The 27,240-nt window shown below is 41.8% G+C and overlaps 1 protein-coding gene across 3 annotated transcripts in view; it reads left to right on the top strand.

The window, feature by feature from the left end:
• Window positions 1–27,240, top strand: part of LOC133046716 (microtubule-associated serine/threonine-protein kinase 4-like) — a 366,008-nt gene that overhangs the window by 321,114 nt on the left and 17,654 nt on the right. For 2 of the 3 annotated variants that reach the window (XM_061129642.1, XM_061129643.1), the window contains 12 exons: window positions 2,276–2,484; window positions 4,229–4,367; window positions 5,665–5,797; window positions 6,769–6,934; window positions 8,777–8,878; window positions 14,572–14,694; window positions 14,899–15,011; window positions 17,022–17,149; window positions 17,795–18,030; window positions 22,242–22,442; window positions 24,396–24,625; window positions 25,153–25,275. In XM_061129642.1, the coding sequence (XP_060985625.1) occupies window positions 2,276–2,484; window positions 4,229–4,367; window positions 5,665–5,797; window positions 6,769–6,934; window positions 8,777–8,878; window positions 14,572–14,694; window positions 14,899–15,011; window positions 17,022–17,149; window positions 17,795–18,030; window positions 22,242–22,442; window positions 24,396–24,625; window positions 25,153–25,275 (1,903 nt within the window). The remainder of the gene's footprint in view (window positions 1–2,275; window positions 2,485–4,228; window positions 4,368–5,664; window positions 5,798–6,768; window positions 6,935–8,776; window positions 8,879–14,571; window positions 14,695–14,898; window positions 15,012–17,021; window positions 17,150–17,794; window positions 18,031–22,241; window positions 22,443–24,395; window positions 24,626–25,152; window positions 25,276–27,240) is intronic. The other variant, XM_061129644.1, reaches the window with a different exon arrangement.

The raw sequence follows: 27,240 nt of genomic DNA, 5'->3' as shown, positions 1-27,240 counted from the left end.
TTTTTTTAATGTTTTCAGTCCTCAGTTGGTTGAATCTAAGGATATACAGAAGACAGGGACACATAGGGCTGACTGTACTATGTTATTTGTTTCCCATTTTTAGCTTCTTTATAGGTGAAACAAAAACTGAAATCAATCTGTGTCTAGATTTTCATTATTTTCTTAACATTTAGAATCTTTTCACTTTACTGAATCGATAGGAATTTTAATTAGTAACTCACATTTATCAGTACTTTCCCAAGTATTCCATTCACTTTTCTTATAAACAAGGATGTTTTCTCTTTTCACACTCACTTTCCATCAGTTTAAATATTTGTTTAAATTAGTCAGTTATGGTATCAAGCCTAGTGAGGAGCACAGGTGTAGAACTAAACCCAGCTGGTGGAAGCCCAAGTGTCTGGGCGTCCTGAAGAGGACAGCAAGCCCACATGGAAAGTGGTGAGCACCCAGCTGGCCAGCCCCCATGCCATCTTATTGTACAGTGGACGTAGGAACACCAGGTTATTCCTCCAGCTGGCTGTGTGGAGTGTGGTGCAGACAGCTTGTGTGATTTTGTGAGTCAAGGGAAAATGTGGATATAATGAGAAGACAAAGATAAAGAGGTACACATTTGATAGAAAGATGAATTCCTAGTCGAGCACTTAAGAGAAAGATGTGAACATTGACTAAACTGAGATTGAATATACTTAAGATTTACATCAGTGGATCACTCTGACATTTTGGTTCAGCAGGCATATAGGATGTCCTAGTCCCCTTTGTGTTCATTTTTTCAGAGACAGTGAAAATCACTAGTGGGAAATGAATCTCAGATAACCCTTTGTTTAGGAAGCATCCTACTGGGTAGAGTTTACTGTGACTGGTAGCTCTTTAGGTAAATTATTCCTTAGTTTATCATTGCGTTTGTTTCAGAACAGCCTCATATAACCTATTACACACTTCTAATGATGATGGCTCTTTAGATAAATTATTAAGTATTTGCACATTGCCTTACCTGAGTTCAGACCTGTTCTCCCTCAATAATGAGATAAGTGATGAGTAACTTACGAGAAAAGGAGCCTGTCCAAGACATTTTCCTTGTTGCTCATCATTTCCAGGTGGGGTTTGGAAGATCTTCCTCCTGATTACTTCTTTTCTGTACAGCATTTGAAGCTCCAAGGAGTCCATTGACTTTTCCCAGACAGAACTGGTTCTGTAGAGTATTTGGGTGAGGCTTCTGGCAGAAATTCCATGCAATCTGCTCATTTTAGGGTAAAGTTGCTGGGCACCTCACCTGTGGGTCAGATGCACCAGAAATGTCGTATACTCTGGACCCCTTTTCAGTTGAGAAATGCATTTCCTGTTGAAACAGGCATAGGTGTAACTCATGCCGAGGTCTGTAGTGAAGAAATATGCTTCTCTTTGTAGCAGGGTGGGCAGCCCCCTATGACCTTCATATTTATCTAGACATACTTCATATTTATCTAGAAAGTTTATGTGTGCATGCTAAGTTACTTCGGTCGTGTCCAATTCTCTGCAACCCTATGGACTATAGTCCGCCAGGCTCCTCTATCCATGGGATTCTCCAGGCAAGAATACTGGAGTGGGTTGCCATGCCCTCCTCCAAGGGATCTTCCCAGCTTAGAGATCGAACCGGCATCTCTTCTGTCTCCTGCATTGGCAGGCGTGTTCTTTACCACTAGCGCCACCTGAGAAGCCCTATGAAAGTTAATGGGAAGTAAATTACTCTCAAGTTGGAAGTCAGCTGCTTTAAGAAACTATAATCTATGGTCTCTTTTTGTAGATCTCATGTGTATCATATAGAAAATTATTGCTTTAGTCAGTTGTGAAAAAATGCCTAATAGATATCTAATGCTAGAAAGGCTTTAGCTCAGAATATGTTTGTACTTTTTTCATTGTTTTCCTGTTCTAACTTATATATTGGATTTTGTTCTGTTTATTAAAAAACTGAAAACAACAGCCAGCTATTGGAAAATAGCTCACTCTGGAGACTGTCCATATCCTTCAGCAGTTGAAATGAATTTGATGTCTTATGTGTGACCTGTAACCTTTATTGAAAGGATTAAAAAAAAAAAAAAAAAAAATCAACCTAGCCAAAGGACTTTGACCTGAAATTGAATGTTGATAGTTGCCAGCATGGTTTATGTGGGCTGAATCCCAGCTGTCATGTGAACTTAAAAAAAAAAAAAAGTGGGTGATCACATCCACCTCCCTGGCTTACTGTACCCAGAAACATCCCCTCTTCCTTTGAACCCCAACTCCTCGTGCTCCTTTCCAGGGCAGTCTATTTCGTTCGGCATAAGGAATCACGGCAGAGGTTTGCCATGAAGAAGATTAATAAACAGAACCTCATCCTCCGAAACCAGATCCAGCAGGCCTTTGTGGAACGGGATATCCTGACTTTTGCAGAAAACCCTTTTGTGGTCAGCATGTATTGCTCCTTTGAGACCAGGCGCCACTTGTGCATGGTCATGGAATATGTGGAAGGTGAGTCAGTCTCTGACGCAGAGAACATGGCACTGATACCCAAGGCCGCTGTCTGTGTGTGACTGACCCGTGCTTCACGGTGGTTGCACCCGCAGAGGAACCAAGGCTGGGCAATGAGATGGCAGTATTCCCAGTCATTATCTTCTGATAATTGCCTGTAAAGCGCCAGCTCTGTTATAACAAAGGGAAAATTAGTGCTACGTGAAAAAAAAGGTTGTTTTCCTTTTTAAATAGCCTTTCATCCTGAGTACCTCCTCTCAATTGGTCATTAAAGTTAGAATATAGGTGATGGGATTTTTCCTACTTATTTTTATCACGTATCATAAAAGCATTCATTACAGTGGATCCTCTTAAGGAATGTATTAAAAATATGTCCTTTTCAGTCTATGGTATTAAATTAAAAGTGAGTTAGAAGGAAGACACATTCAAGAAAATCTAGCTTCTAAAAAAAGTACAAATCAACTTATTTACAAAAGCAAAATATACTCACAGACATAGAAAACAAATTTCTGGCTTTCAAAGGGGAAAGGGGAGGGGGAATAAATTAGGACTATGGGGTTAACAGATATACACCATTATATATAAAATAGATAACAAGGATTTAGTGTATAGCACATGCAACTGTATTCAGTATCTTTTAATAACCTATCAATGGAAAGAATCAGAAGCTGTATACCTGAAACTAACATTATAAATCAACTACAGTTTAATTTTAAAAAGCTTGTTTTTCTTTTGGAAGTTCATGGTCTGTCTTTTAAATGCTCCAAGTAATGTTATTTCCATCAATTTTACATGAAATGTTTTGAGTATTTCAGTAGCCATGCCTTATTAACATAAATAAAACTATAAAATGAATAGGTAAGCAAGGGCCAAAACAGTTTTTTCAAAGCATCTGCTTTAAGCCCTTGTAATTATTTGAACAGAATCCCAAAACTTTACAATTTGAAGGAACATTAAATAGCATTTTCATTTTGCAGGTGAATGAACTGAAACCCACGTTTCACTAGATATTTAGTGGTAGATACAAGACAAAAACATAATTTGCATGATTTCCACCCAATGTTCTTTTCACCACACCAATACTTTATTAACTTTTGCTGTGGTTATTTTAACAACAATCATTAATGTTTTCCACATGTTTAATATGTGTTGACAGCATCCTAAATTCTTTACATAGATTACTTCATTTAATCCTCACAATAAAAGGGATGACGTTATTCATATCCTGACATAACAGACAAAGGGACCAAGACCAGTTTACCTAAGATGTCCCCACCTGTAAGAATCAAAGCTGGAATTTGAACTCAGGCAGCCTGATTCCAGAATCCATGTTTCAAAATGGTTTATTATATATTTTTTAATTAATTAATTAATTTTAATTGGAGGCTAATTACTTTACAATATTGTAGTGGTTTTTGCCATACATTGACATGAATCAGCCATGGGTTTTATTATATTTTAAATGGTCACACTGTTCCTAAAACACGTCATTAGTTCTTCAACTTTTTGTTTCACTTCAGGTCAAATCTGCTCCCTCATGAGCAGTGCTTCTTAAATAGACGTCTGTGTTTTCTTCACAGCACATTTAAGTAGAAACATGATTACCTAACACAGTCTCCACTTATGAGCATGATGGACTTTGTGGTTAGAGGCCATTCTGTTTTGAAATTCTGCAGTCTAAACTGGTGGTCTTTAATCCCAGCTGATATAGTACTTGCTAAGTCTTTTTTGTTCTGTTTTATAGGGGGTGACTGTGCTACCTTAATGAAGAACATGGGTCCTCTCCCTGTTGACATGGCCAGGATGTACTTTGCTGAGACGGTCCTGGCCTTGGAATATCTACATAATTATGGAATTGTACATAGGGATTTGAAACCAGACAAGTATGTCACTGATGCAATATGTCTGTTTTTCACATAACACAAATTTTTGTCTTTAAAAAATGTTTTCTTTTAATGCTGCTTTGCATGTTTAAAAATTCTCCCATAATGTTCCCCAAAGTTATTTTTAGCAGCATTTATAATTTTTGTATAATCTTTTTAAAGGTTATGATGTTTATAATGATAGCTTATAAGAAACAAACAAAAGAGTATAAAACCAGGGTTAATTTTTTAAGGTTTTTATTATGTAAATAATAGGTACATAGAATGCCATGAGTTGTTTTCTGGGTAGTTTCTGCATTTAGAATCATATTTAGATAATTCTTTTCTCCTCCAAGATGATATTCTTGTAGAATCCATTCTATTTTATTCATAATTTATTATTTAATTTTTAATCTATGTGGAGCTCATTTTGGTGTCTGATTTGAGATACAGATACACTGTTTTCCCACCAAAGTCTAGGTAGTCTTCTTGACACCGTTTATTAAATGTTTCATGCTTTCTCCACTAATTTGAGATGCCTCTAGAAGTATTTTTTCAGTGTGCTGAAAACTTTATGATAAAATTAACTCATGCTCATTCCAGAAGATTTGGGAAGTACAAAAAAAAAAAAAATTCACAAAATTACCAAACACAACTATAGAATTTCAGCATATATCCTTCCGATAGCTTTATTTTTTAGACTCCTCCTTTAATTTTTTAAATTATTAAAATTTCCTATGCCACTTAAAATGAAAACAAATTTAAACTCTAAATTCATAAAGCTTTCAAATGTGCATTCTTTGCATGTATAAGAGATGTAGGTCTTGTCTTTAGTGAATAGAAATTTAAGTTTGAGTCAGAAGTTAAAATCTGAAACAACACTACGTTTTTCTTCCAAGTTCTTTATCTTACTTGAATCACAGATTGGTAGCTTATCTTAGTTGTTGATGTGTAACACAGGATTATCAGTAGCCCTTTCTCAGTTATTTTTTTATTCTGAAAATGCAAAGATGTCAGAGTTCCATACTTGAATTTTTCTGAGTTGCAAGTTGTAAGTGAGGCTGTATGTAGATGCTCCAGGGAAGACGAGCGGGTCCCAATCTCTAGCCCTCCATTGTGGATTACACTCAGCTGCCAGATACATATTAATATATTTAACATCTTTGTGTGACTTCATCTCTTTGCAGGCTGGATTTTGTAATAAGACTGATACCTATATACTACATAGTCTTAAAAACTGTCAGTGGAAGGGAGAAAAGTAAAAACAAAAAAATGAGCTTCAAAGGAGTATTGTCATATATGTCCTTCTGCTTCACAGTTTGTTGGTCACCTCCATGGGGCACATAAAGCTGACAGATTTTGGATTATCCAAGGTGGGACTCATGAGCATGACTACCAATCTTTATGAGGGTCATATTGAGAAGGATGCCCGAGAGTTCCTGGACAAGCAGGTAAGTTTGCATGTTGCTCAGTTCTAGTAAGTGTTCGTCCTGTGGTCGGGTCTGACTCTTTGCGACCCCATGGACCGGAGCCCACCAGGCTTCTCTGTCCATGGGATTCTCCAGGCAGGAATACTGAAGTGGGTTTCTGATACAAAGTACAGCATTGCCAATGAGATTCAGAACCAAAACTTGCCTAGGCTGTCTTCATTTTAGCGCTGGGGCTTTAGATGTCTTGATAAGCCTTACATTTAGTAAAGTGCAAATTGCTCCCATTTTTCTCTCAGGACCTCTTTGAACTATAGGTCCCTCCACATCCCTCCCCCAGCATTATGGTCTATTAGTAAGATGAATGATCTAATTGCTCACAAGTGAGAGTGTGAGAGAGACAAATGGAAAACTGTTTTTGTAAGGAATTTGGGAGTCTCAGTAGAGTCCTCATGAAACTCATGATGCGTCGTACAATCACGGGTGCTAAACTCCAAGCCATGGACCATTTCTCTTTAAGCACGCCTCATTACCATGTGCCCACAATCTGTTCATTGTACAGTTACTTAAGGTGAACATGTCTCAACCATCAGGCTTTTTATGAAGTAACCAGGATGTGAATGTATTTCGGTCGTATAAATACTAAAACTCTCTGAGAGTGACAGATGAAAAAAATACAGTATTATTTTAAATTTCAGGGATTACAAATGTTTTTGCAAAGTAAATAAAGGTACTCAAATTTGAAATTAGATATTACACACAGTTTTCTGTTAAAGCAGCATTTTAAGCTTTGCTTTTTTTTTTTTTTTTTTTTTTGGTATTTAATTCATTGCCTTTGGTATGATAGACAATGATTTAGAATCTCTGGTCTTAAGTTCTTTGTCCATGTGGTTGAGCAGGTGCACTCTAGGCAAAATAATTGATATTGAGCCATCTTGCTCATTTTAATTTGTGTCTAATATTCCAATTATTCTAATATTGCAATTATCTTTTAGGTCTGTGGCACACCTGAATACATTGCACCAGAAGTGATTCTGAGGCAGGGCTACGGGAAGCCAGTGGACTGGTGGGCCATGGGGATTATCCTCTATGAATTTCTGGTTGGATGCGTGCCGTTCTTTGGGGACACTCCAGAAGAGCTATTTGGACAAGTCATCAGTGGTAAATATTGTCAGGAGTTATCTCTAGGCTACCGTTGGGAAGCAGCTTTTTAATGTAATTCTGGGGAGTATTACTGTTTTTATTACTAAAATGTTAACCTTTATCAAATGGTTTAGCCAACAAATTAAAAGAACTCACTCATCATAGCATGAAACTGACTTTCACAATCTCCACGGAGCCATTTGTGTTGGAAATTGATCTGAAGTTTTGTTAACGTGGAATTTAGAAATGTACTAGCGATGTAACTGATTTTTATGGTGTGCTTTATCGGCAAAAGAAATTAGTGTGGGATTTGCAAATGATTTCACTGCTGTCCAGTCTTCCTTTCCATAATAGGAGAGTTTCACCAGGGAAGAAAAGGTTAATGTGGGTAACATTTGCATAAATGGGGAAAATGGCTATTGGCACAGTGAAGAAATTAGCAAAAATGTAATAAACCCTAAAACAAATGTCTACCAAATAATAAATAATGAGAATGGGGAGGAAGCAAATTTAATCCACAGATTGTTAATGATTTCATTGGTAGTTGTTATGGTGTAATGTTATTTCTTAACAGCTGTTCATCTTTCATTTAAATTCAATAACCTTTAGATCTTAACCTGCAAGCTGACCCTAACTATTGTTATGTGGCTTGTGGCAAAACTAAATGATAATTAAATAGGCCTATTACTACCCTACCTGCTGTTTTTATAAATTTTCCTGAAGCAGAGATCAGAAAGGCCTCTCTTACTCAAAGTTTGTTAGTCATCACTCACATCTTCACCCACCTCTGGTCCCTTCTGGACTATACTTAGAAGGCCCAACGATAGAAATAGGGGGATAATTCCTTTTGGTATAAGGAACCTTTTAATCACAGCATCATTTTCTGTCACTGACTTTGAAAGCCAGGCATCTTTGTAAACTTAAACAAAGTAGATTTGCCAGTTGCCTGCAGTGTAAAACCCTTTTATACACTATCTGAGCTCTTTATGGATTTATAACTAGACTGTCTGCTGATATACCAAGGCCTGAGCGGCAAGAGGAATCAACTGTTTAATTAACACAAGCAGCCAATGCTGGCTTTGCTTTCTCAGTGCCTTGCGGCTCAGCTGCATATTCATGTTTTATTTTCCAAATCAGATTTAAACTGCAGCGGAGGAAGCTAGAGGCAGGCACACACAGAAATAACTCATGTTTTTATTGCATTTCCATACACACAAGCATGCACACCTATCTTCAGGCCAACTCCTTGAGAATGTAGAACCTATTTTAATATTTATGGCAGATTTTAAATACTTCCATTACTACGATTTCTTTGGGTTCTTTTCTTCTTCTTCAGTCTTAGCATTTTAACCTTTCCTTTGTCTCTGGAAATAGTTATTTTCACAAAATTATTTTTTACTCCTCAAAGCAAAAGAACTCTAGAGTGGTGGCCAGATTCTCAGTTAAGTATGATAGCAGAAGAGAAAATCTGACTCCCCATGATCCCTGGGTGGGCGATCGCCTTAAACATAGGAGTTTAGAGTTTCCACTATATTGAACCCTCTTAACATCAAGAGAACTAATTTGCAGTGTCAGTTCTACCAAAGAAAAATGAATCAGAAAGGTAAATGAGAGATACTCATTTGAAATGTTCTCATGCTGGCTTGTTGAAAGCAGTACTATACATATCTTGTGCAAGAGTGCTTCTCAGACTTGACTGATCCTAGGAATCAACTGAAGGAATCAGCTGTGGATTCCGATTAAGCTGGTGGAATGGAACTTGAAGTTGTGCATTTCTGAGTCCTGGGTGCTATCCATTCTGTTGGGATGTGGCCCACCATTTGAGCAATACAATCTATCACCTATTTTTCTTCCTTCTAGACGAGATCAACTGGCCTGAAAAGGATGAGGCACCGCCTCCTGATGCCCAGGATCTGATCACCTTGCTCCTCAGGCAGAATCCCCTGGAGAGACTGGGAACAGGTTAGAGCGCGTGTGTCTTAATTTTGCTAATATGCAGGAAATAATGTCAGTGTGAAGCACTCAGAGGTTTGTATTTTTGTTTTGTTTTTTGCATGGGAAACATCTGTTGATTGACTCAGAATATGACTACAATACAGTAAACAATATTTACATGATTCAGAGCAGTGTGTACACTATGAGGGTTGGTGGCTGTTGTTTTTTGTTGTTCTTTTTTGGAAAGCAGAAATTTTTCTTACTTTGTTTCAGTCAGTAAAATTTATCTGGAAGAAAACTTCAAGGACTAAGGGCACATGTAACTCTTCTGTCTTGAAAAGCATGAATCTTAAAAATTTGAAACAGAAGATTAGGAACTTGGAGAGTTTTTTTTCCCTAGAAGGATTTGACCCAGCAGTTGCTATCTACAAGTTTTGAAATAGATTATCAGTACTTGAACTAATTACTAGAAACAAGTGCCTTGGGTTGAACCATACTATTCTATCATGGTGATTGGTACCGTGGCCCAAGAAAGAGGGTTAAAAAACATTAACTTTCAAGATAAAGGAGATAGTAGATTTATTTATGGCTGATTATTTTTTGTGACTGTTCTACCAGTTTTTTGTTTCTCCAAACTCCTTTTCCTTTTCTTCCTTATATTCTTAATAGACAGACTTGGAGATTGCAATACAGTCCTAGCCAACTCCAGTATGTGAATTTACCGAGATGAGACTAAATATTAAAGACACGTAATGTACACACATGCACACACACATACAGCACACATCGCACATACACACTGTATTGATAAAAATTTTCATCCATGACAATTGTTGCCTTGCTGGGTTGTTTATTCTGAGCTGTTTCATCCTACCCCATTTTACTAGAAAGATAAGAAAATGCTGATGAGATCATTCTCTCACCCAGTTTTTTCTAGACAGAAATCATTTGCAAAAACTCCAAATAAACAATATCTTATATTGTTCTCCACTTTTGCTCAGAGCTTCCTCAGTTGGAGAGCTCTTTTTCTTGCTTAAGTATGGAGTGCTGTGCTACCCAGAGTTTCTGATGATGCATTAAAACCCCTGGATCCGATCTTTGTTTTGTAAATAAAGTTTTACTAAATCACAGCAGTGCTGGTCACTTGCACATTATCTATGGCTGTCTTCATGCTGCTTGGCCGAGTTGAGTAGTCATGACCAACTCATGGCCCACAAGGCCTAAAACATTTACTGTCTGGCTCTTGGCAGAAAAACCTTGAAGACCCTGCCCTAGAGAATCCAAGAAGCTTTCATGGTTTTTTGGGGGGGAGCACACTACGAGGCTTGTGGGATCTCAGTTCCCCCACCAGGGATTGAACCCAGGTCAATGCCAGTGAAAGCCAGTGTCCTAACCACTGTACCACCATGAGCCAGCTGGGAGGTCGTTAAGTCATTTCTTCATTGCCTAGAGTCTCAGTGTCTTAATCTGTGGAAATAAGCACGTTACACACCTCACAGGATTATTGCAGGACTGAGTGCAGGCACGTTGGAGGAGGTATGTGGTTACACTGATCTGGTGCATAACAGGAGCGCAAGAAACGGCCACTTTCCCTTCCTTTACCTTTCTGGTGAATTCTTACGATGAGAGTGACATTTGTGTGAGTTCCTGTGTCTGATGATTTGTATTTGGCTCATAAAGCCACCATCTGTATTATTCCAAGAGGTTGTTGTTCAGTTGCCCAGTCACGTCTGTCTCTCTGTGATCCCATGGACTGTAGTACGCCAGGCCTACCTGTTCCTCACCATCTCCTGGAGTTTGCCCAAGTTCATGTTCATTGCATCAGTGATGCCATCCAGCCATCTCATCCTCTGATGCCCTCTTTTCCTTCTGCCCTCAATCTTTCCCAGCATCAGGGACTTTTCCAATGAATCATCTTTTCGCATCAGATAACCAAAATACTGGAGCTTCAGTGTCAGTCCTTCCAGTGAATATTCAGGGTTGATTTCCCTTAAGATTGACAGGTTTGATCTCCTTGCTGTCCAAGGGACTTTCAGGAGTCTTCTCCAGCACTACAGTTCAAAGGCATCAATTCTTTGGCCCTCTGCCACCTTTATGGTCCAGCTCTCACAACTGTACGTGACCACTGAGAAGACCACAGCCTTGACTACACGGACCTTCGTCAGCAGAGTAACATCTCTGCTTTTCAACACACCCTCTAGGTTTGAGGTTGTGCCGTGTGTGTGCTTAGTCGTTCAGTTTTGTCGAACTCTGCGACCCCATGGACTGTAGCCTGCCAGACTCCTCTGTCCATGGGGATTTTTCCAAGCAAGAATATTGGAGTGGGTTGCCATGTCCTCTTCCAGGGGATCTTCCCAGCCCAGGGATCCAACTCAGGTCTCCCACATTGCAGGCGGATTCTTTGTCTGAGCCTCCAGGGAAGCCCAAGAATACTGGAGTAGGTAGTCCATCCCCTCTCTAGGGATGACTTCCCGACTCAGAAATTGAACTGGGGTCTCCTGCATTGCAGGTGGATTCTTTACCAGCTGAGCTACCCAGGAAGCCCCAGGATTGAGGTTGTTAGCCCAGGGTTAATTTTTCTCTGGTATGTCCTTTTGATTCTTTTGCTCCCCCTCTCTCCAAAAGTGCTTGAAAAACAGGGCTCAGTGATAAGCAGCTGCTCTCAGTGGGGCACAGAGGCCAATGGTGAGACCTGGGCCCTGGGTCGGCAGTGGGCTGGGCTCCCCGGGGAGGGCCCATTTGTCATTCTCTATAGAGAGCGAGTGAAGGCTCTCACCAATATGCGTGCCAAGGTGTGGGTCAGGGAGCAAACACTCTGGATATGGTCTGCAAGTGTCTTTTGAGCCTTTGGGTCCAGAGAACTATGCTTTGCTGGCTAAAGTTGAGTGACCTGGATGTTCCAGAGTGGTCATTTGATGAGGCCCCAAGAGTGGCAGCTGAAGTCACAATCGTTGCTGAATAGTGCTTGGTAGGCCACTAGGGTAGGACCTGACTCTTTGGACCTGTGTCGCTGGCACAGTGAGGGAATTGAATTGACGCATATTTTAGCCCTTTGATCGTCTCCAAGCAAAGATCACCGGAAGAAACTGTCCCCGGCCTGTGGATGGGGATGTTTGTTGGGGTAGATGAGAACCAGAATGCAGAGGACTGGAGCTGGATTAGGCAGACATGCTGGGGAGCTGGGTGTATGGCTCCTTTCCCAATATCCACAGTTGTGAATCTGTTTGAAACTTGATGCGAGAGAGAGGGCAGGGTAGGATCCAGACTAAACCAGGCCTCCCCTTACATGGCATGTGGTGCTGTGGCGCTGAGGATGGACCGGTGGTTTTTAGACAGACCTCAGCTCAGCCCCTCCAACCCTTGCTCACTGGATGATCTTGACCCAGTACGGTTTACTGATTATTTGCTTTACCCATCCAAAAAATGGAGTGGACAGTGCCTACAATGAGGCATTACTTTCAGTGGTTTAATTAAAAGAAGCAAGTTGCCTCTTGTCTCTAGTGTAATACTTGTCAAAGTTGGCCCTCAAATCCCAGCTGCTGATGCTGTTGCTCTCAACATCAGACTTGAGTATCATGCTGAAAAACAAGGAAAAAGCCTACTGAATTCTAGATGAAGATTCTAGTCAAATACTTTGTAAAGAACCCATTCTCCCTTTTGGAGGGTGATTTTTTCACTTAGCATTTTTCTCTTCGTTCCATCATTTTCAAAACATTGGTTTCCCTTGGCTGGTTTGGAGCCCTAGACAACCTGCTCCTTGTGCTCAAGGGAGGCCCAGTGAGGACAGAAAGATGACTTTGAACTTTACAGATACCTCCCCTGCCCCAAGATTTTTCATTCGGCTTGCATTTCTCATTCTATTCCTTTTGTACCCCACCGAGGACAGGATGAGAAGCATGGGTAACAACTGCACTAAAGAGGCATTTGAAACCCATGTCGAGGGACATCTCCTGGTTGGGAGACGGATTAGATCCTGGTACTAGTCTTGTGAGAAGTATCTCTTCTTGAAATTGTTTCAAGATTGAATTTTCCTTATCTCTCCCATCAACAGTGTGCATGTTGGTGGTAGGATGGGGGTGTGATTCTCGTGGTGAGATTTTTATAACATGTGTACCTTCTCTTTACATGGGAAAGTGAAAGTCGCTCAGTCGTGTCTGACTCTTTGCAACCCCATGGACTATACAGTCCATGGAATTCTCTAGGCCAGAATACTGGAGTGGGTAGCCTTACCCTTCTCCAGGGGACCTTCCCAACCCAAGGATCGAATCCAGGTCTCCCACACTGCAGGCAGATTCTTTACCAGCTGAACCACAAAGGAAGCCCAAGAATACTGGAGTAGGTAGCCTATCCCTTCTCCAGAGGATCTTCCCAACACAGGAATCAAACTGGGGTCTCCTGCATTGCAGGTGAATTCTTTACCAACTGAGCTATCAGGGAAGAAAGTATACTATACAGTCCATGGAATTCTCCAGACCAGAATGCTAGAATGGGTAGCCTTTCCCTTCTCCAGGGGGTCTTCCCAACCCAGAGATCGAACCCAGGTCTCCCACATTGCAGGTGGATTCTTTACCAGCTGAGCCACAAGGGAAGCCCCTTTACATGGGGGACCGTGTAATACTTTGATGGGGTCTGCCCTTCAAAATCTCTCTGTAAAATCATAAACTGAATTACAAATATTAGTTCGATTCACTGAATTGTCCTATCAGGCTCACTTGGCAAAAAGAAACCTAAAACGTAGGAATTGTGGTTGCTTTTCATCACAGGTATTATAAATCTATCAAACAAGCTTGCCAATTTCTTATTTAAGAATCTGTAAGCCATAGAATCTAATTCCTACCAATGTTAATGAACAGTCCAGTAAAATTGAAAGATAACCATTATATATTATCATCTTTATTAAAATCTTACCTTCATACATATACCTATGGCTGATTCATCTTGCTATATGGCAGAAACCAACACAATATTGTAAAGCAACTATCCTCCAATTAAAAATAAAATTTTTGGATGGACTTATTTGGAGTTGCAGTGGTTAAGAATCTGCCTGCCAATGCAGGGGACATGGGTTTGATTCCTGGTCTGGGAATATTTCACATGCCTGGGTCAGTGACTGACCCTGCATGTCCTAGAGGCCACAGGCCACAACTTGAGAGTAACCCCCACTCTCTACAACTAGAGAAAGCCTGTGTGCAACAGCAAAGACTCAGCATAGCCTATATATGTATATGTATATATGTATATATAATTTAAAAAAAGAGAAATCGATTGTGGTAGGTACCCCAAAATAAATAAATAAAACTCACCTCCAGAGGAATTACTGCCATGAGCACATTTTATACCTTCTTAGAATTTTAGGGGGGTTGCAAGCAGCAAGTCTGCTTTGGGCCAGTGTGTGTCCACATCCCCAGGTTCAGCATAATGGGATTTTAAGTGGCCGTGTCATTAACCTTTGAAAAATGGAGGAAGTCATGGAAAAATTAACAAAGAAAAACTGTGCCATAGCAACTGCTGTTAGCAAAATCAAATCCCCTGCTGATAAATTATGGGAAAATTTTTGGAGCTTTGGGTTGTAGCATGAAAAAGATTTCCCTGATTTCTTTAATTCTCTCTTAATAGAACTTTTTTTTTTTTCTGTTGTTCTTAAAAACTGGTTCTTACCTTTGTTGGGAGGATAACTGAACACTTTTCGTCTATTCTTTCCCTCCACTCCCTACCCTAAGGTGGTGCCTACGAAGTCAAACAGCATCGATTCTTCCGTTGCTTAGACTGGAACAGTTTGCTGAGACAGAAGGCAGAATTCATTCCCCAACTGGAATCTGAAGACGACACAAGTTATTTTGATAGTATGTGCAATATCTGACATAAAACATTATTTGGCCTTTTCTTTGTGGAAAATCAGCTCTGTTTTTGATAGGTACCTTCCAGTCCTAAACCCATGAGTTCTGAAACATAATGCTGCCTTGATAGAGAAACTCATAATTAAAATAGCTAAGTTAAAAGCTGAAATTCTGAATAATTGAAACTGCTTTCCAAACCTTTCCCTGCAGCTCGGTCAGAGAAGTACCATCATATGGAGACTGAGGAAGAAGATGACACGAATGATGAAGACTTTAATGTGGAAATAAGGCAGTTTTCCTCATGTTCACATAGGTTTTCTAAGGTAAGTGAAATATAGCATAAACATAGAGGGTCTCTCTTAGAGAATTTCCTCCTGGTCAGATTTGTTGTTGTTGCTTAATTGCTAAATTGTGTCATACTCTTTGTGACCTCGTAAACTGTAGCCCACCAGGCTCCTCTGTCCATGGAATTTCCCAGACAGGAATACTGGAGTGGGTTGCTATTTCCTCCTCCAGGGGATCTTCCCGACCCAGGGATCGAACCCACGTCTCTTGCACTGGCAGGGGGATTCTTTACCATTGAGCCACTAGGGAAGCCCATGGGTCAGATAGTTGTTACCTTAAATACCTTTACAAGATTGTGGAAACCACCTGTGGTGTTTCGGAGCTTGGAGTCTCTTTTAGGGGTAGGAAAGAGTGACCCCATCATTTTGATAAACCAGCGTTCCTGCCCCCATGCAGTGGTATATTTCTCTGTTTCCAGCTTCACAGATTAATATCCTTTTTCTTGGAGGCAGAGACTTGCACTCACGGTTTTTCTTTGGGGAGTGTCTGATACGATCTCCATGTTGACCCTGGTCTAGCTCTTGCTGGGCTATGGAGGCATCCTCCCATTGCTTTTATAAGAAGAATTTTGAGCTCATTGTGTGCAGAGCCCTCTCCTAGTATCCCACGGATACAACACAAAGGAGAAGGCTTAGTCCTTGATATAAGCCCAGACACTTGGAGACAGTTGATTGTGAAATGAAACACTCTCTTGATCAGTGATAGAAAGTGTAAGATATATTATAGGGGCAACAGGCCAGACAAGCTAGAATTTGGGAAATAGTAGAAGATAAAATCAGTGTTGGAGAAAGGTGCTTTTTGACTGGTAGTGGGAAGATTTAAAAGACAAACAAACCAAAGACTCACCTGATAGTCCTGAGATGAGCAGGGCCCTGGGAAGATAGAAATGAACCTAGAGGGCACCCTACCTTCCTTTTGCTGTTTTCACTCAAGATGTATTTTCTGTTGCCATGGCATTTTGCATCATTATTGTGTAGCTTTTCTATAGCAATGAGTGATTTGAAAGTGTTCCGTAGCTTGTTCTAAGTGACTACCCAGATTGCTCTGCAGATTGGCCGACACTGCCCTCCCCGATTATAGGAATGACATGGAGAGGTAGGGATTTCCCTGGAGGGGAGGCCCAGGTCTAGGCCAGAGCCAGGAAAGAAGCTGATGACAGAGTTCAGGCTTCCCCAGTACCTGTTCTCTGGCCCATCAAAGCCATCCCTTACACTGCTCCCTCTCTGCTGTCCCCTGTTCTGTTGCTACCTTCCTCCTAATCCCAGGAGATTATAAGAGCTATAAGGGCCATCCCCATGAGAGCAGCAGGTGGCTGGCTTGGGTGTAGTGAGTGCTTCCTGGGTTGGACTCTCAGCTTTCTGTTTTTGCTTCCATTTTGCCCATGGTACAGCAGAGACCTCAGTTTGCTTAAGCTATTATCCCCTTCAGAAATCCCAGTATCAATATAGGAGGCTGCCTGTTGGTATATGTGATTTATAAGCCAAACAAATACCTCTGACTCCTCACCAAGTACACACTGCATCTCCCCCCAATGGGTCTTGAAACAGGTAATATATTCTTCTCTTCCCTCTCAATGCCAATTCATTTTTCTACTTCCTGCCCCTGACTGGGGGCCATTAAATCTTTTTCTCTGTGATTTTCTTTTTCTGATTGACTTCATGGTTAAATGTAATCTAATGCATGCAGTGATCCCAGGCCTGGAAACCCCAATGCATGTATGGATTTTGTTTGCAGATACAAAGTCCATAATGAGATATGGTGAGAATGTGATGAATTCATAGTTCCCCACTCCAAAAGGAAATAAAATTGTACAGTTGGCCACTCACCTCAGGACTCAAGTAAATAGCTTTGGAAAGTACCTTCTGAATAACATGGCCCCAATTCAAACCTTAGTCATACTCTCAGGTTGTTCTCCCAGGACTTTTTTTTTTTCTTCTGACAAGCCCTTTCCAGAAGATATTAATAAGCACTGATTCTTTGCCTTGCAGGTTTTCAGCAGTATGGATCGAGGTACTCAGAATTCGGGAGAAGAAAAGGAAGACCCTGGGGACAAAACTAAATGCACAACTTTGCCATCCACAGAAACGTTAAGCTGGAGTTCAGAGTATTCTGAAATGTATGTGAAATGCTTGTTGAGAAGCACTGTAAACAGCAGCTACTAGGGCAGTAGTTCTTAAACGCGACCGTGCATCCGAATCTCCTGGAGGGCCTGTGGAAGCAAAGTGCTGACCCAGGAGGTCTGAGATGGGGGCTGAGGATGTATATTTCTCTTTTCCTTTTTTGTAAAAATACAGTTTTATATCCTCTTGCATTTTTCTCATTTACTTGTTTTTAACTGAGCCGGTCTTCGCTGCTGCACGGCTTTCCCCAGTTGCCATGAGAGGCGGCTGCTCTCCGGTCGCCGTGCGGGGGCTCACTAGTTGCAACTCGCGGGCTCTTCATGGGCTCAGTACTCGTGGCACATGGGCTTGGTTGCTCCACAGCATATCGGACCTTCCCAGGGATCAAACCCGTTTCCCCTGCACTGGCAGGTGGATTCTTACTGCTGGACCACAAGGGAGGCCCCAAGAGTATGCATTTCCGACCAGTTCCTGGGGATACCTGTGGTCTGGCACCGTTTAGAAGTCACTGCCCTCAAAGTGTGTCGGTTAGGCGCCATCAGTTCCATTTTTACCTGCTTTTTTTTTCCCCCTAAAATTCACCTTGCACACAATTTCCTAGTGTCTGTAGATATATGACTTTGTTTTTGTGTTTAATTAAGGCAACAGTTATCCACATCCAACTCTTCGGATACCGAAAGCAACAGACATAGACTCGGTTCTGGGCTGCTTCCCAAGCTGGCTGTTTCAGCAGAGGCAGAACATGATGGGGCTGCTCCCCACCCCAGAGAGCTGCACGAGGAGCCGGAAAAGCCAACCCTCCCCGCTGCAGAGAGTGCTCAGGAGGAGCCAGAGGTCACCACCCCGGCCAGCACCATCAGCAGCTCCACTCTATCAGGTGAGGCCGTGGGCTGGCCCCTGCCATCCCAGCATCGCCCGCCAGGTTGACTGCGGCGTGCGGAGTCCCAGGCCTGGCTTCGGACCAGGCAGTGATGACGGGCGTTTTGTGTTGCTAGACTCTCTTACAGCCCCACTCCTTAGGCGATGGACTCCTCAGAGCTGAGATCAGACATCTCAGCTCTCTCCTTAGCGCAGGGCTGTACAGCCAGTCTTTCTTGCTTCACCTGAAGCCTTCACGTCCTCTGATGGGTTTCAGTGGCGCCCTTGGATGGTCATCAGAACGCAGTAGGGGAGCTTGTTCTTCATTGTGGAGGCAAAGGCACAGCAAAAGTCTTGTGGAGTTGCATCTCACTCACAGTGATGAGTAAGCAACCCTGTCAAATGGTCAACAGGACCCTCAATAGCGTCTTATATCACCATCTGTATAGTGTAAGCCAGTTTTCCCTCTGGTGTTCAAATGGGTGGTTGTTTCCTTGAAGGAGCTGGTTTTTGTTGTGGGGCCACATTATACCCAGTCACCATATAGTCTCCACTCTAAACCCTCCATCAATGCAGCAAAATTCTCATGCCGAGAGGGGAGAGGGGAGTCAGAAACACAGTTCAAACTGATACCTTGTGTGCCTATGAAACCACTCCACTGCACACAGGTTTCCAGCTTCTAGGTAACTGGTAAAGACACTTCTGAGACATAGTCTGGTGTGTGCGAAGCAGTCCAGGGGCATAGGCCTTTCCTGGGAGAATTCTTCATAATGTTACTTTTGTGTGAAGTAAACCTTCCTGACCAGAGGAGCAGTGTCTCCACAGGTTTTTAGAATGCCTAATGTGTCGTGGCGGAGAAGGCAATGGCACCCCTCTCCAGTACTCTTGCCTGGAAAATCCCATGGATGGAGGAGCCTGGGAGGCTGCAGTCCATGGGGTCGCTAAGAGTCGGACACGACTAAGCGACTTCACATTCACTTTTCCCTTTCATGCAATGGAGAAGGAAATGGCAACCCACCCCAGTGTTCTTGCCTGGAGAATCCCAGGGACAGGGGAGCCTGGTGGGCTGCCGTCTATGGGGTTGCACAGAGTTGGACACGACTGAAACGCCTTAGCAGCAGCAGCAGTGTGTATCGTGTATACTTGGGGCCTTAATCACAGAGGTGTCCTCATTAAATGATTGGACTCGCGCTTCCCTCAGAGCAAGCCCTTGAGGCGCATTTCAGATATTATTTGGTTTATAGAAATGTTATGCATAGCACATCCTTCCACAGAGCAATGTGCATTTATGCTTTCAAAAAATAAAAATATTGGTATGGCTTAAGGTTGCAATAATAAATGGTTTCATTAAGCCATATCCAGTATGCTATATTGATAACCATGAATGATTATCATGAACATTTTTTTTAACTAACTGAATATTCAGTGTATAATTTTGTTTTGTTTTGAATCATTTCAAAATAATAAATTTTACAAACAGGGTTTATTTCCGCCTCATTAAAAAGTCTGGTTCTGTGGAGCTTCATGTGAGCTGATAGTTGATCATGGGGAAAAATAATGTTGGGTTTTTCCCTTCTCTCTTTTCCTCTCAGTTCTATTTCCATGTGGGATAATTCCACATGTCCTAACTTGGTAGAGCCAAGATAATAGCAATGAAGAAGTGTGTAAAAACAAGCTAGTAGCCTAAGATTCCTTTTCATCTTGGTGTTGAATCAAATTTGGATATGTCAAGTGCTTTATATTTCTGGTTACTAAGTTCTCATGTGTTTCTTAGTTTATTATTTACTCTGAATAGAGTTGCCTCTATTTCAGTTATTCTTAATATGATGAATTGTTTATGATCTCTTGGACTCTTCTGCCTACTGACTATCAGAAAGTTACGAGGTAGAGGGAAGGAAATGGTGTCTAAGCATTTGATTGATTACTTTCATAATTAAAAAAAAATCTGTCTCTGTCCTGCCGTGCATTTTGATTAATAGATTCAAACCACCTTTCTCCCTGTCTCCCTCAGACACACACTAAAAATAATCAAAGACCTTGGGGGCCGTACAGAATAGAGAGATGAGCTGATTTGCTCATAGCCAAGGGTAATTAGGAAATCTGAAAACCGTGACTGTAGTAAAATTAAATTTGTTGATTTTTATATTGCTCCACCATCAAAAAGAAAGAACCCTTGACATTTACAGAACATTAAAGTGACATCCACCCTTGGCAGGAAAGACTCACACGTTTATATACAGTGCTATGAAACGAGATGGCAGAGGCAAGCAGGGGGGATGATAAAAGAGAACGGTGTATATTCACACTCCAGCGTTTAGGGAAGTCCAGCTTTGTATGTTTCCTTTTCTCTACTACAATGTATTTGAATCAGTGAGAAGCAAAAGTCCTGAAAACTTCGGTGTAGTGCTCAAACGCATCCAACAAATTATTCATCGTGAAGAGATTCAGCTTTCCAGTTTACACTTGTCAGTGATCCCATACAAACCAAATGAGAAAGAAGTGAGCGTGTAACTTATCCCAGAGCAAGCTGAAGGTTTTTGAGGTGAGATTTGATTTGTGAAGCAATTTTTGCCTAGTCCCTCAGCAGTTGATGTCTTTATATTTAGAGTGAATAGGATAGATACACTGTTAAATGGGGTTGAGTTTAGCATATGCAAGTGGAAAGAGGGTTGTTATTTGCCTTGAGATTATCTTCTTTGGTAGGTCAGATGGGGGTCACACAGGACTGCGAATCTTCTCCTGTGCCTGCAGCGCCTGGCTGGCCATGAACTGTGCTGTTTGCAAGCCCCACTGTCCCGGGTCCTAGGCTTTCCTTAGTGTGGACCACGCCTATGGGGTCGCGCCACCTCTGTGAACCAGGACCAAACTTCAGCTGTACCGTTGTGAGTCTAGCACTGCAACAGAAATGTTAGTTAAATCCAATTAAGCCTCTTTTCTAGGCAAAGAATGTCATGGTCAGCACTTTAAAATGTGCTGGCTGGTCTTCCAAAGGATCATTTATAATGGTATTAAATTCTCTCTGTGGATTGCATATCTTCATGTGATGATAGCGCTGATGATTTTTAAAGCACAGGGGGTTTCTAATATAGCATGTAGAAAGACGAGGGAGATAAGCATTGTCTTTTTCTGGACAGACAAATATGTAGTATCATTGATAAGAAAAAAGAAAGGAAAAAATACCAAAAAACTGATAGACCATGAAAGAAAGAATAGGAGAAACGGAAAGAGATGGTCATGTGACTTTTTTTTCAATATGTCACTTCTGACAGAGAGAACTGTCTTTACTCTGGGCGTGTGCACTTACCGGACTGGTATCAGTGATATTCCATTTCTGCATTGTTCTGTATGGTGACATATTCTCTTACATTACTGTGCTGAGGGAAGTTCTAATTTTTTAACTTAAAAAAAACCCTTCCGGTTTATATTCAAGGTAATAAATTAAATATAAAGAAGATTTGGCTGGCTTAGAGGGGGACAGATCTTCTCACTGGTCCAGGAATTTCAGGACAGGTCAGCATATGGCTGTGTCAAGACTAAAGCCAAGAAGACGTAGCAAGCCGTTGGGCAATGCAGCATGTAGTGAAAGAAACTCTGTCTTGGCTTGTGAAATTTACGAGGAGCCTAGAGTGAAAGGAGGTGTGGGAGGTCAAAGGTGACACTTTAGACACTTTTATGGAAGTTACATCCTGAGCCTAGTGTGAGGTATGTCTTGGAAAGATGGTAGGAGATGACAGGGGCATAAGTCTCTGTGAAGTGACTAAATAATGTCCACTTAGCAAAAACCAGTATTAACTGCCTTGCTAATACTGATCACTGGTATCATAGGCTGATTGTAGTATGCTGTGGGTGGTCATGGGGCTCGTAAGGTGATGTTTGGTTCATGGCCTTTCACAGTGGGGTCAGGAGGAAGAATTGTCTCTATGAGAGTTGTAAATGATTCTAAAGCGCAATTGTTCTTCTAGTTAAATGGAGTCGACTAAGAATTAGTGGACCTGTGTACAAGGAGAATGAAATCTGGATGGACAGCTCTTTCATTCTCCCTCCTCCAACTCACCTTTCTCGAACCAGTCGCGTGATTCCTATGTTTGCCTGACACCACATGGACTCATGCACCACGTGGGCCTCTGTTTCCCAGTGTTCATCCTTCCCTCTCTCTCCTCCCTCCTCCCTCCTCCCCAGCTCTCCTATCCCAAATTCTCCTGAAATGTTTATCCTTTCTTCTTTGTACAGTTGGCAGTTTTTCAGAGCACTTGGATCAGATAAATGGACGAAGCGAGTGTGTGGACAGTACAGATAATGCCTCAAAGCCCTCCAGTGAACCCGCTTCTCACATGGCTCGGCAGCGATTAGAAAGCACAGAGAAAAAGAAAATCTCGGGGAAAGTCACAAAGTCCCTTTCTGCCAGTGCTCTGTCCCTCATGATCCCAGGAGGTAGAGAGACATCGACTCGCATGAAATTGTGTGACTTGTGCATGTGCCCCCCCTTCCCCCATTGTGGCATGCTGGCTGAGATGCAAGGCTGCTTGACCCAGTAATGGGTGGTGCCCGGGCACAGCCCTCCTGAGCGACCCCCTGGAGGGCCTCCAGGGCTCCCAGAAGACAAACGTGACCTATTCCTTCACACTTCTTTCGGCAGCAGGAGATGAGGCAGGATCCCTTCCCACAAAGGCTTATTTCTTTTGTTTTCTTTCTTTTTCCTTTCTCCCCTCCCCAAGTTAAGTGATAAATTTCCCTCTTCTGAATAATTTTTCTTCCCTAGACCGTGCATCATTTATATCCTTTACAGAGCTGTTTACAGCATCTGTGTCAGAAAGCTAAGTATAGTTTTTCTCATCTAATTAATGAGGAAATCAATACAGAGAACATACGTTTTTCATTTCTGGGGATGCAGAGAGTATCACAGACAGCACTGAAATTGCAGGTTTTACCAGCCTTGTCTGTTGGGTTATGCTTCCTCCTACTGGTAGCCCAGTCATTTTCTTCCCTATATTTAAAAAACTGGGCTTAATTATGATTTTGTTGAATTGCAGCCTTTTTCCACAACCTAGTTTTGCCTCTACTAATCACAAAATCTGGTGTAATTTCACTGGCTGAGATGAAAATACACACCCTGGTGGTTGTGACTTATCACTCAGCTGACAGTAAAAGAATGGAAGTGGCAGTCAAATTATATTGCAGATGGCTTGCAGTTGGAAGAATACAGACCATGTATAAAAGGGATTGTTTACATTTTTGAAATTTCAAATTTGTGCAGAAAGAAATGTTCATTGAGGGGGTAGTGCTCACTGTAGCATGTTCTGTTTTCTGGGAGATATCCTTATAGCACCTTAAAACAAGCACCCTAGTCTGAATGACTATTCACAACCAGAAGGCAGTGGTTCCAGTGTGGTCGGTAAGTGGAATGTGGTCCAGTCCACTTTGAGAGCTGGTGAGAAAGCCCACATCGTGGTGAACATAGGTCAGTTATTGTCTGGGGAGATAAGGAAAGCTGTATTGAGGAGAAGAGTCAGGGGCATGGCTTTCTTAGCAGTTTGGATCTGTGTGTCCACTCTGTCTTCTTTCTACCTTTGCATGTTTTGAAGTTCCCTGCCCATCAGTGTTCACCTGGCTTTTGGATGAGACAGAGGGTAGCCAGGACAAAAGTGTCAGGATGCCACATGAAGTCAGTGAAGGAGCCTGGACAGTGATACATTTAGCTAATTGTTCTCCTTTGGACAGATGTAAGATTCTTGCCTGGATAATCCCATGGACAGAGGAGCCTGGCAGACTGCAGTTCATGGGGTCGGAACCAGTCGGACACGACTGAGCACACACACATCCCAAGAATTACGACAGAAGATAGTCTGGATACTTTCAGCTTGCTGTGGCCACAGTGTTACTCACTGCACCCCGGGAGTCTTCAACAGCACTGGCCTTTTGTAGCCTGGCCCTTGCTGAGCTCACATTTAAACCACAGCATCGTTTTGCAGATGATTCTTTTTCATGGACAGCGCACAGATAGGTGTGCGTGCACAATTTCATATGACCAGTTAGGATTTGTTTAGATTCACATAGATGAAACAGTGATAAGAACTATAAATAAAAAGTGTGTTTGTTCATAAAACAAGGAAAACAAGATAGAAATGGTGGTGAAGAATATGAAGTGAGTTTTTCTTAAAATTTCTCTATCCACCTGCATTATCCTCTGAGAAACCTTGCTAGAACCGCAGGTAATACCTGAAGAGAGTCAGTTCTAATCACAGTAATAAGGAATGATCCTTTTATCGGAAAGTTAACATGACAGTGTTTTCCTGATTCAGATTATTCAGCCAGTACTCCTTCAATAATGAGGCTTCCCTGGTGGCTCAGCTGGTAAAGCTTTGATGACTGGCTTCTTTGTTGCAGATATGTTTGCTGTTTCTCCACTGGGAAGTCCAATGTCTCCCCATTCCCTGTCCTCGGACCCTTCTTCCTCAAGGGACTCCTCTCCCAGCCGAGATTCTTCAGGAGCTTCTGCCAGTCCACACCAGCCCATTGTGATCCACAGTTTGGGGAAGAACTATGGTTTCACCATCCGAGCCATCCGGGTGTACGTGGGAGACAGCGACATTTACACAGTGCATCACATCGTTTGGGTGAGACTCTCTTTCTGGCCAGTTTTCATTCCCAGCAAACTAGAGAATGAATACATCAGCTGAGGCATAGTTAACAGCAAATGAGTTTCCTGTTAAGCTGGCATTTGGGGCCTGCTTCATACTCTTGCCCTTTATCTGTGTGGTAGGACTGAATTTAGCAAAAGTTAATTCTTTTTAATAATTTTGTTAGTCTTCAAATCTGATTATCCACTCTTTATACCAAGCTTGTAGAAATAGTACAAAATAATCCTATTTTTATCCTTCTTTTCTTAGTTTTTTCCACCTGGCCTTCTTCTTTTCTAAAATACTTTCTCAGGTCACCTGAAATATTGCTTAAGGAACCATAGGAATTACCCTATTTTAGGAGGATGGCAGAACAAAAATAGTGAACCATATTTTACTGGTTTCCTCTTAGAATCACAGGATCATTTGTTGATGAACTCAGAATATTGCGCTGCAAAAGAACAGTAGGTGTCAGGATTGTCACTTGTTTGCTCACTAATATATCTTCTCCTCTTGAATTTTAGAATGTAGAAGAAGGAAGTCCGGCTTGCCAGGCAGGACTGAAGGCTGGGGATCTGATCACGCACATCAATGGAGAACCAGTGCATGGACTTGTCCACACAGAAGTTATAGAGCTCCTGCTAAAGGTACTGTCTTTTTGATGTCAGGGCCATCTAGATGAAACAGGTAGCCAGAAGGAACTAGCACCAAAAGTTCTTTACTCAAGTTCTAGTATTCTTCTATATGGGCTGTCCATACACACTCATTCTCTTTGCTGAGAAAACGTTCAGTGGTCTGTTTAAGGTAAAGGCAAGAACAACATGAATTCTTTTGGTTTTGTATCATGAAATCCACTTCCATATATCTGCACAGTCACTTCCTAATTTAATTTTGCTTCTTATCCTAAATTACAAATAGCGTTCTCTTTGTTTCATGTATCACACTTAGTAAAATCTGTTTGGAAATCATCCATCCTCAGTGAGGTTTTCTTTAGCAGCTTTCAGTACCTTTTATTCTATTGTGGCAGAAGACAGTGGTATTAAACTGTGAGGTCAGACCTGAAGCTTGATTCGAGAGTTGGGTTTCTTTGGAAGCTAGAGCTGCGAATATATAATATACACTATAAATGATAGAAATAGGTGGTAATAGAAGAAAGGATTCTACCAATCATTAGACCTTTCCCTCCTTGTACAAATAAATCTGAATGTAGATCAGTCCCTACTTGGAATTAAGCTGATTCAAGCCAATGGAGTAGGAAGATCACAAAGAGCATGAGTGTGATGAAGAGAAATGGTCTACACTCATTCTCCCATTTCTGTTGGGCTGTTTGCTTTGCCACTGCTAACTAAAGAATATAAAGTTATAACTCCAAATATGGATCTGGTGAAAAAAAGATGAATCTGAGTCTTGAGTTTAAGTTTTTTCAAGGAAAAAATCGTATCTATGATTAAAAAAAATACAATCATTAATTAGGGTCATTTTATATGTCAGCAGATTTATAGATGACCTCTCAGTGTGTGAACACAGGGAGGGATTACTAGGGGCTTTCAGAGAGGTGTGAGCCATCGCCTTAGATAGCCTGCAGCCTATTGAGAAACAAAACATAAACACACGTGTGTCATTTAAACAACATCCACTCAGATTGTTTCTAGAGCACTTGCTAGGCAGATACCATGGTAGACACTGGTAACATGTCTAGATACGGTAGACATTGGAAATTAAGGTACAGTTCTTACTTTGAGGACTGTGAGAGACATAGGAGATGTATGCAGGCAGATGAAGTTCAACCTGATTAGCCAGGGCCATAGCAGGGGGAAGAATGCCATACTTTTGCAGAGAATATTCTGTGAATAGGGAGAGTCATCACAGAGAAGTTACACTGAACTGAAACTTGAAAGAAACTTGGGAATTTGGAATTAGTGCAGGTAGGTGGGTGTACAAAGCCTTTGATAAGTAAGTAAGCCTTTGATAAATGACTTTTATCCTTCTTTTTGTCATCCCCCAGCCAACACAAGTGTATTCTTCAAAAGATTCAGGGTCTGGCGCAGATTCCGAGAGTAGTAATAGTATGTACATTCAAAGGTCCGTTGTGAAGTAGCAGATTGTAGGGAAGTTATTGCCCTTGATCAGTCCACAGCATTAATGAAATTTTGGTCTTGACTTCAGGCCCCATGGGAGTAGGTGACTGTCTTTGCTATCCTCCGTATCTACGGGTGGTCCCCTTAACTCTAGTCAACTTTCTCACAAATGCATAGTGCTGCTCACTGGAGGAGTAGGATGAATATTGAGAGGACGTTGCAGAGCCATAGGCAGTATGGGAAGCCAGCCGTGGCCGTGCCGAAAACATGGCAGGTCTGACAGCAGCCCTGCAGGAGAGACATGGAGCTGCTATTAAATCTCCACGTCGTCTCAGCGTTCACACACTGCCTGGTTTGCAGCCGGGTACTCAGACAATGTGAATGGTCGGGTTCTCCCTCGCCTGCTGTCCAGAAGTCACCACGGAGGAGCCAGGCACCACACCGCCGCTTGTGTTATGCCTTCATGTACGCGCTGTTCCGTCTGGGAGCGAAACCCTGAGATGGTGGGGTCTCTACACGTTGCGGTACGCCTCC

The sequence above is a fragment of the Dama dama genome, chromosome 25 (genome assembly GCF_033118175.1).
Source record: "Dama dama isolate Ldn47 chromosome 25, ASM3311817v1, whole genome shotgun sequence".
In the NCBI taxonomy this organism is placed as follows: Eukaryota; Metazoa; Chordata; class Mammalia; order Artiodactyla; family Cervidae; genus Dama; species Dama dama.
The sequence above is the reverse complement of the archived record's forward strand: the minus strand, read 5'-3'. Positions and strand labels throughout refer to the sequence as shown.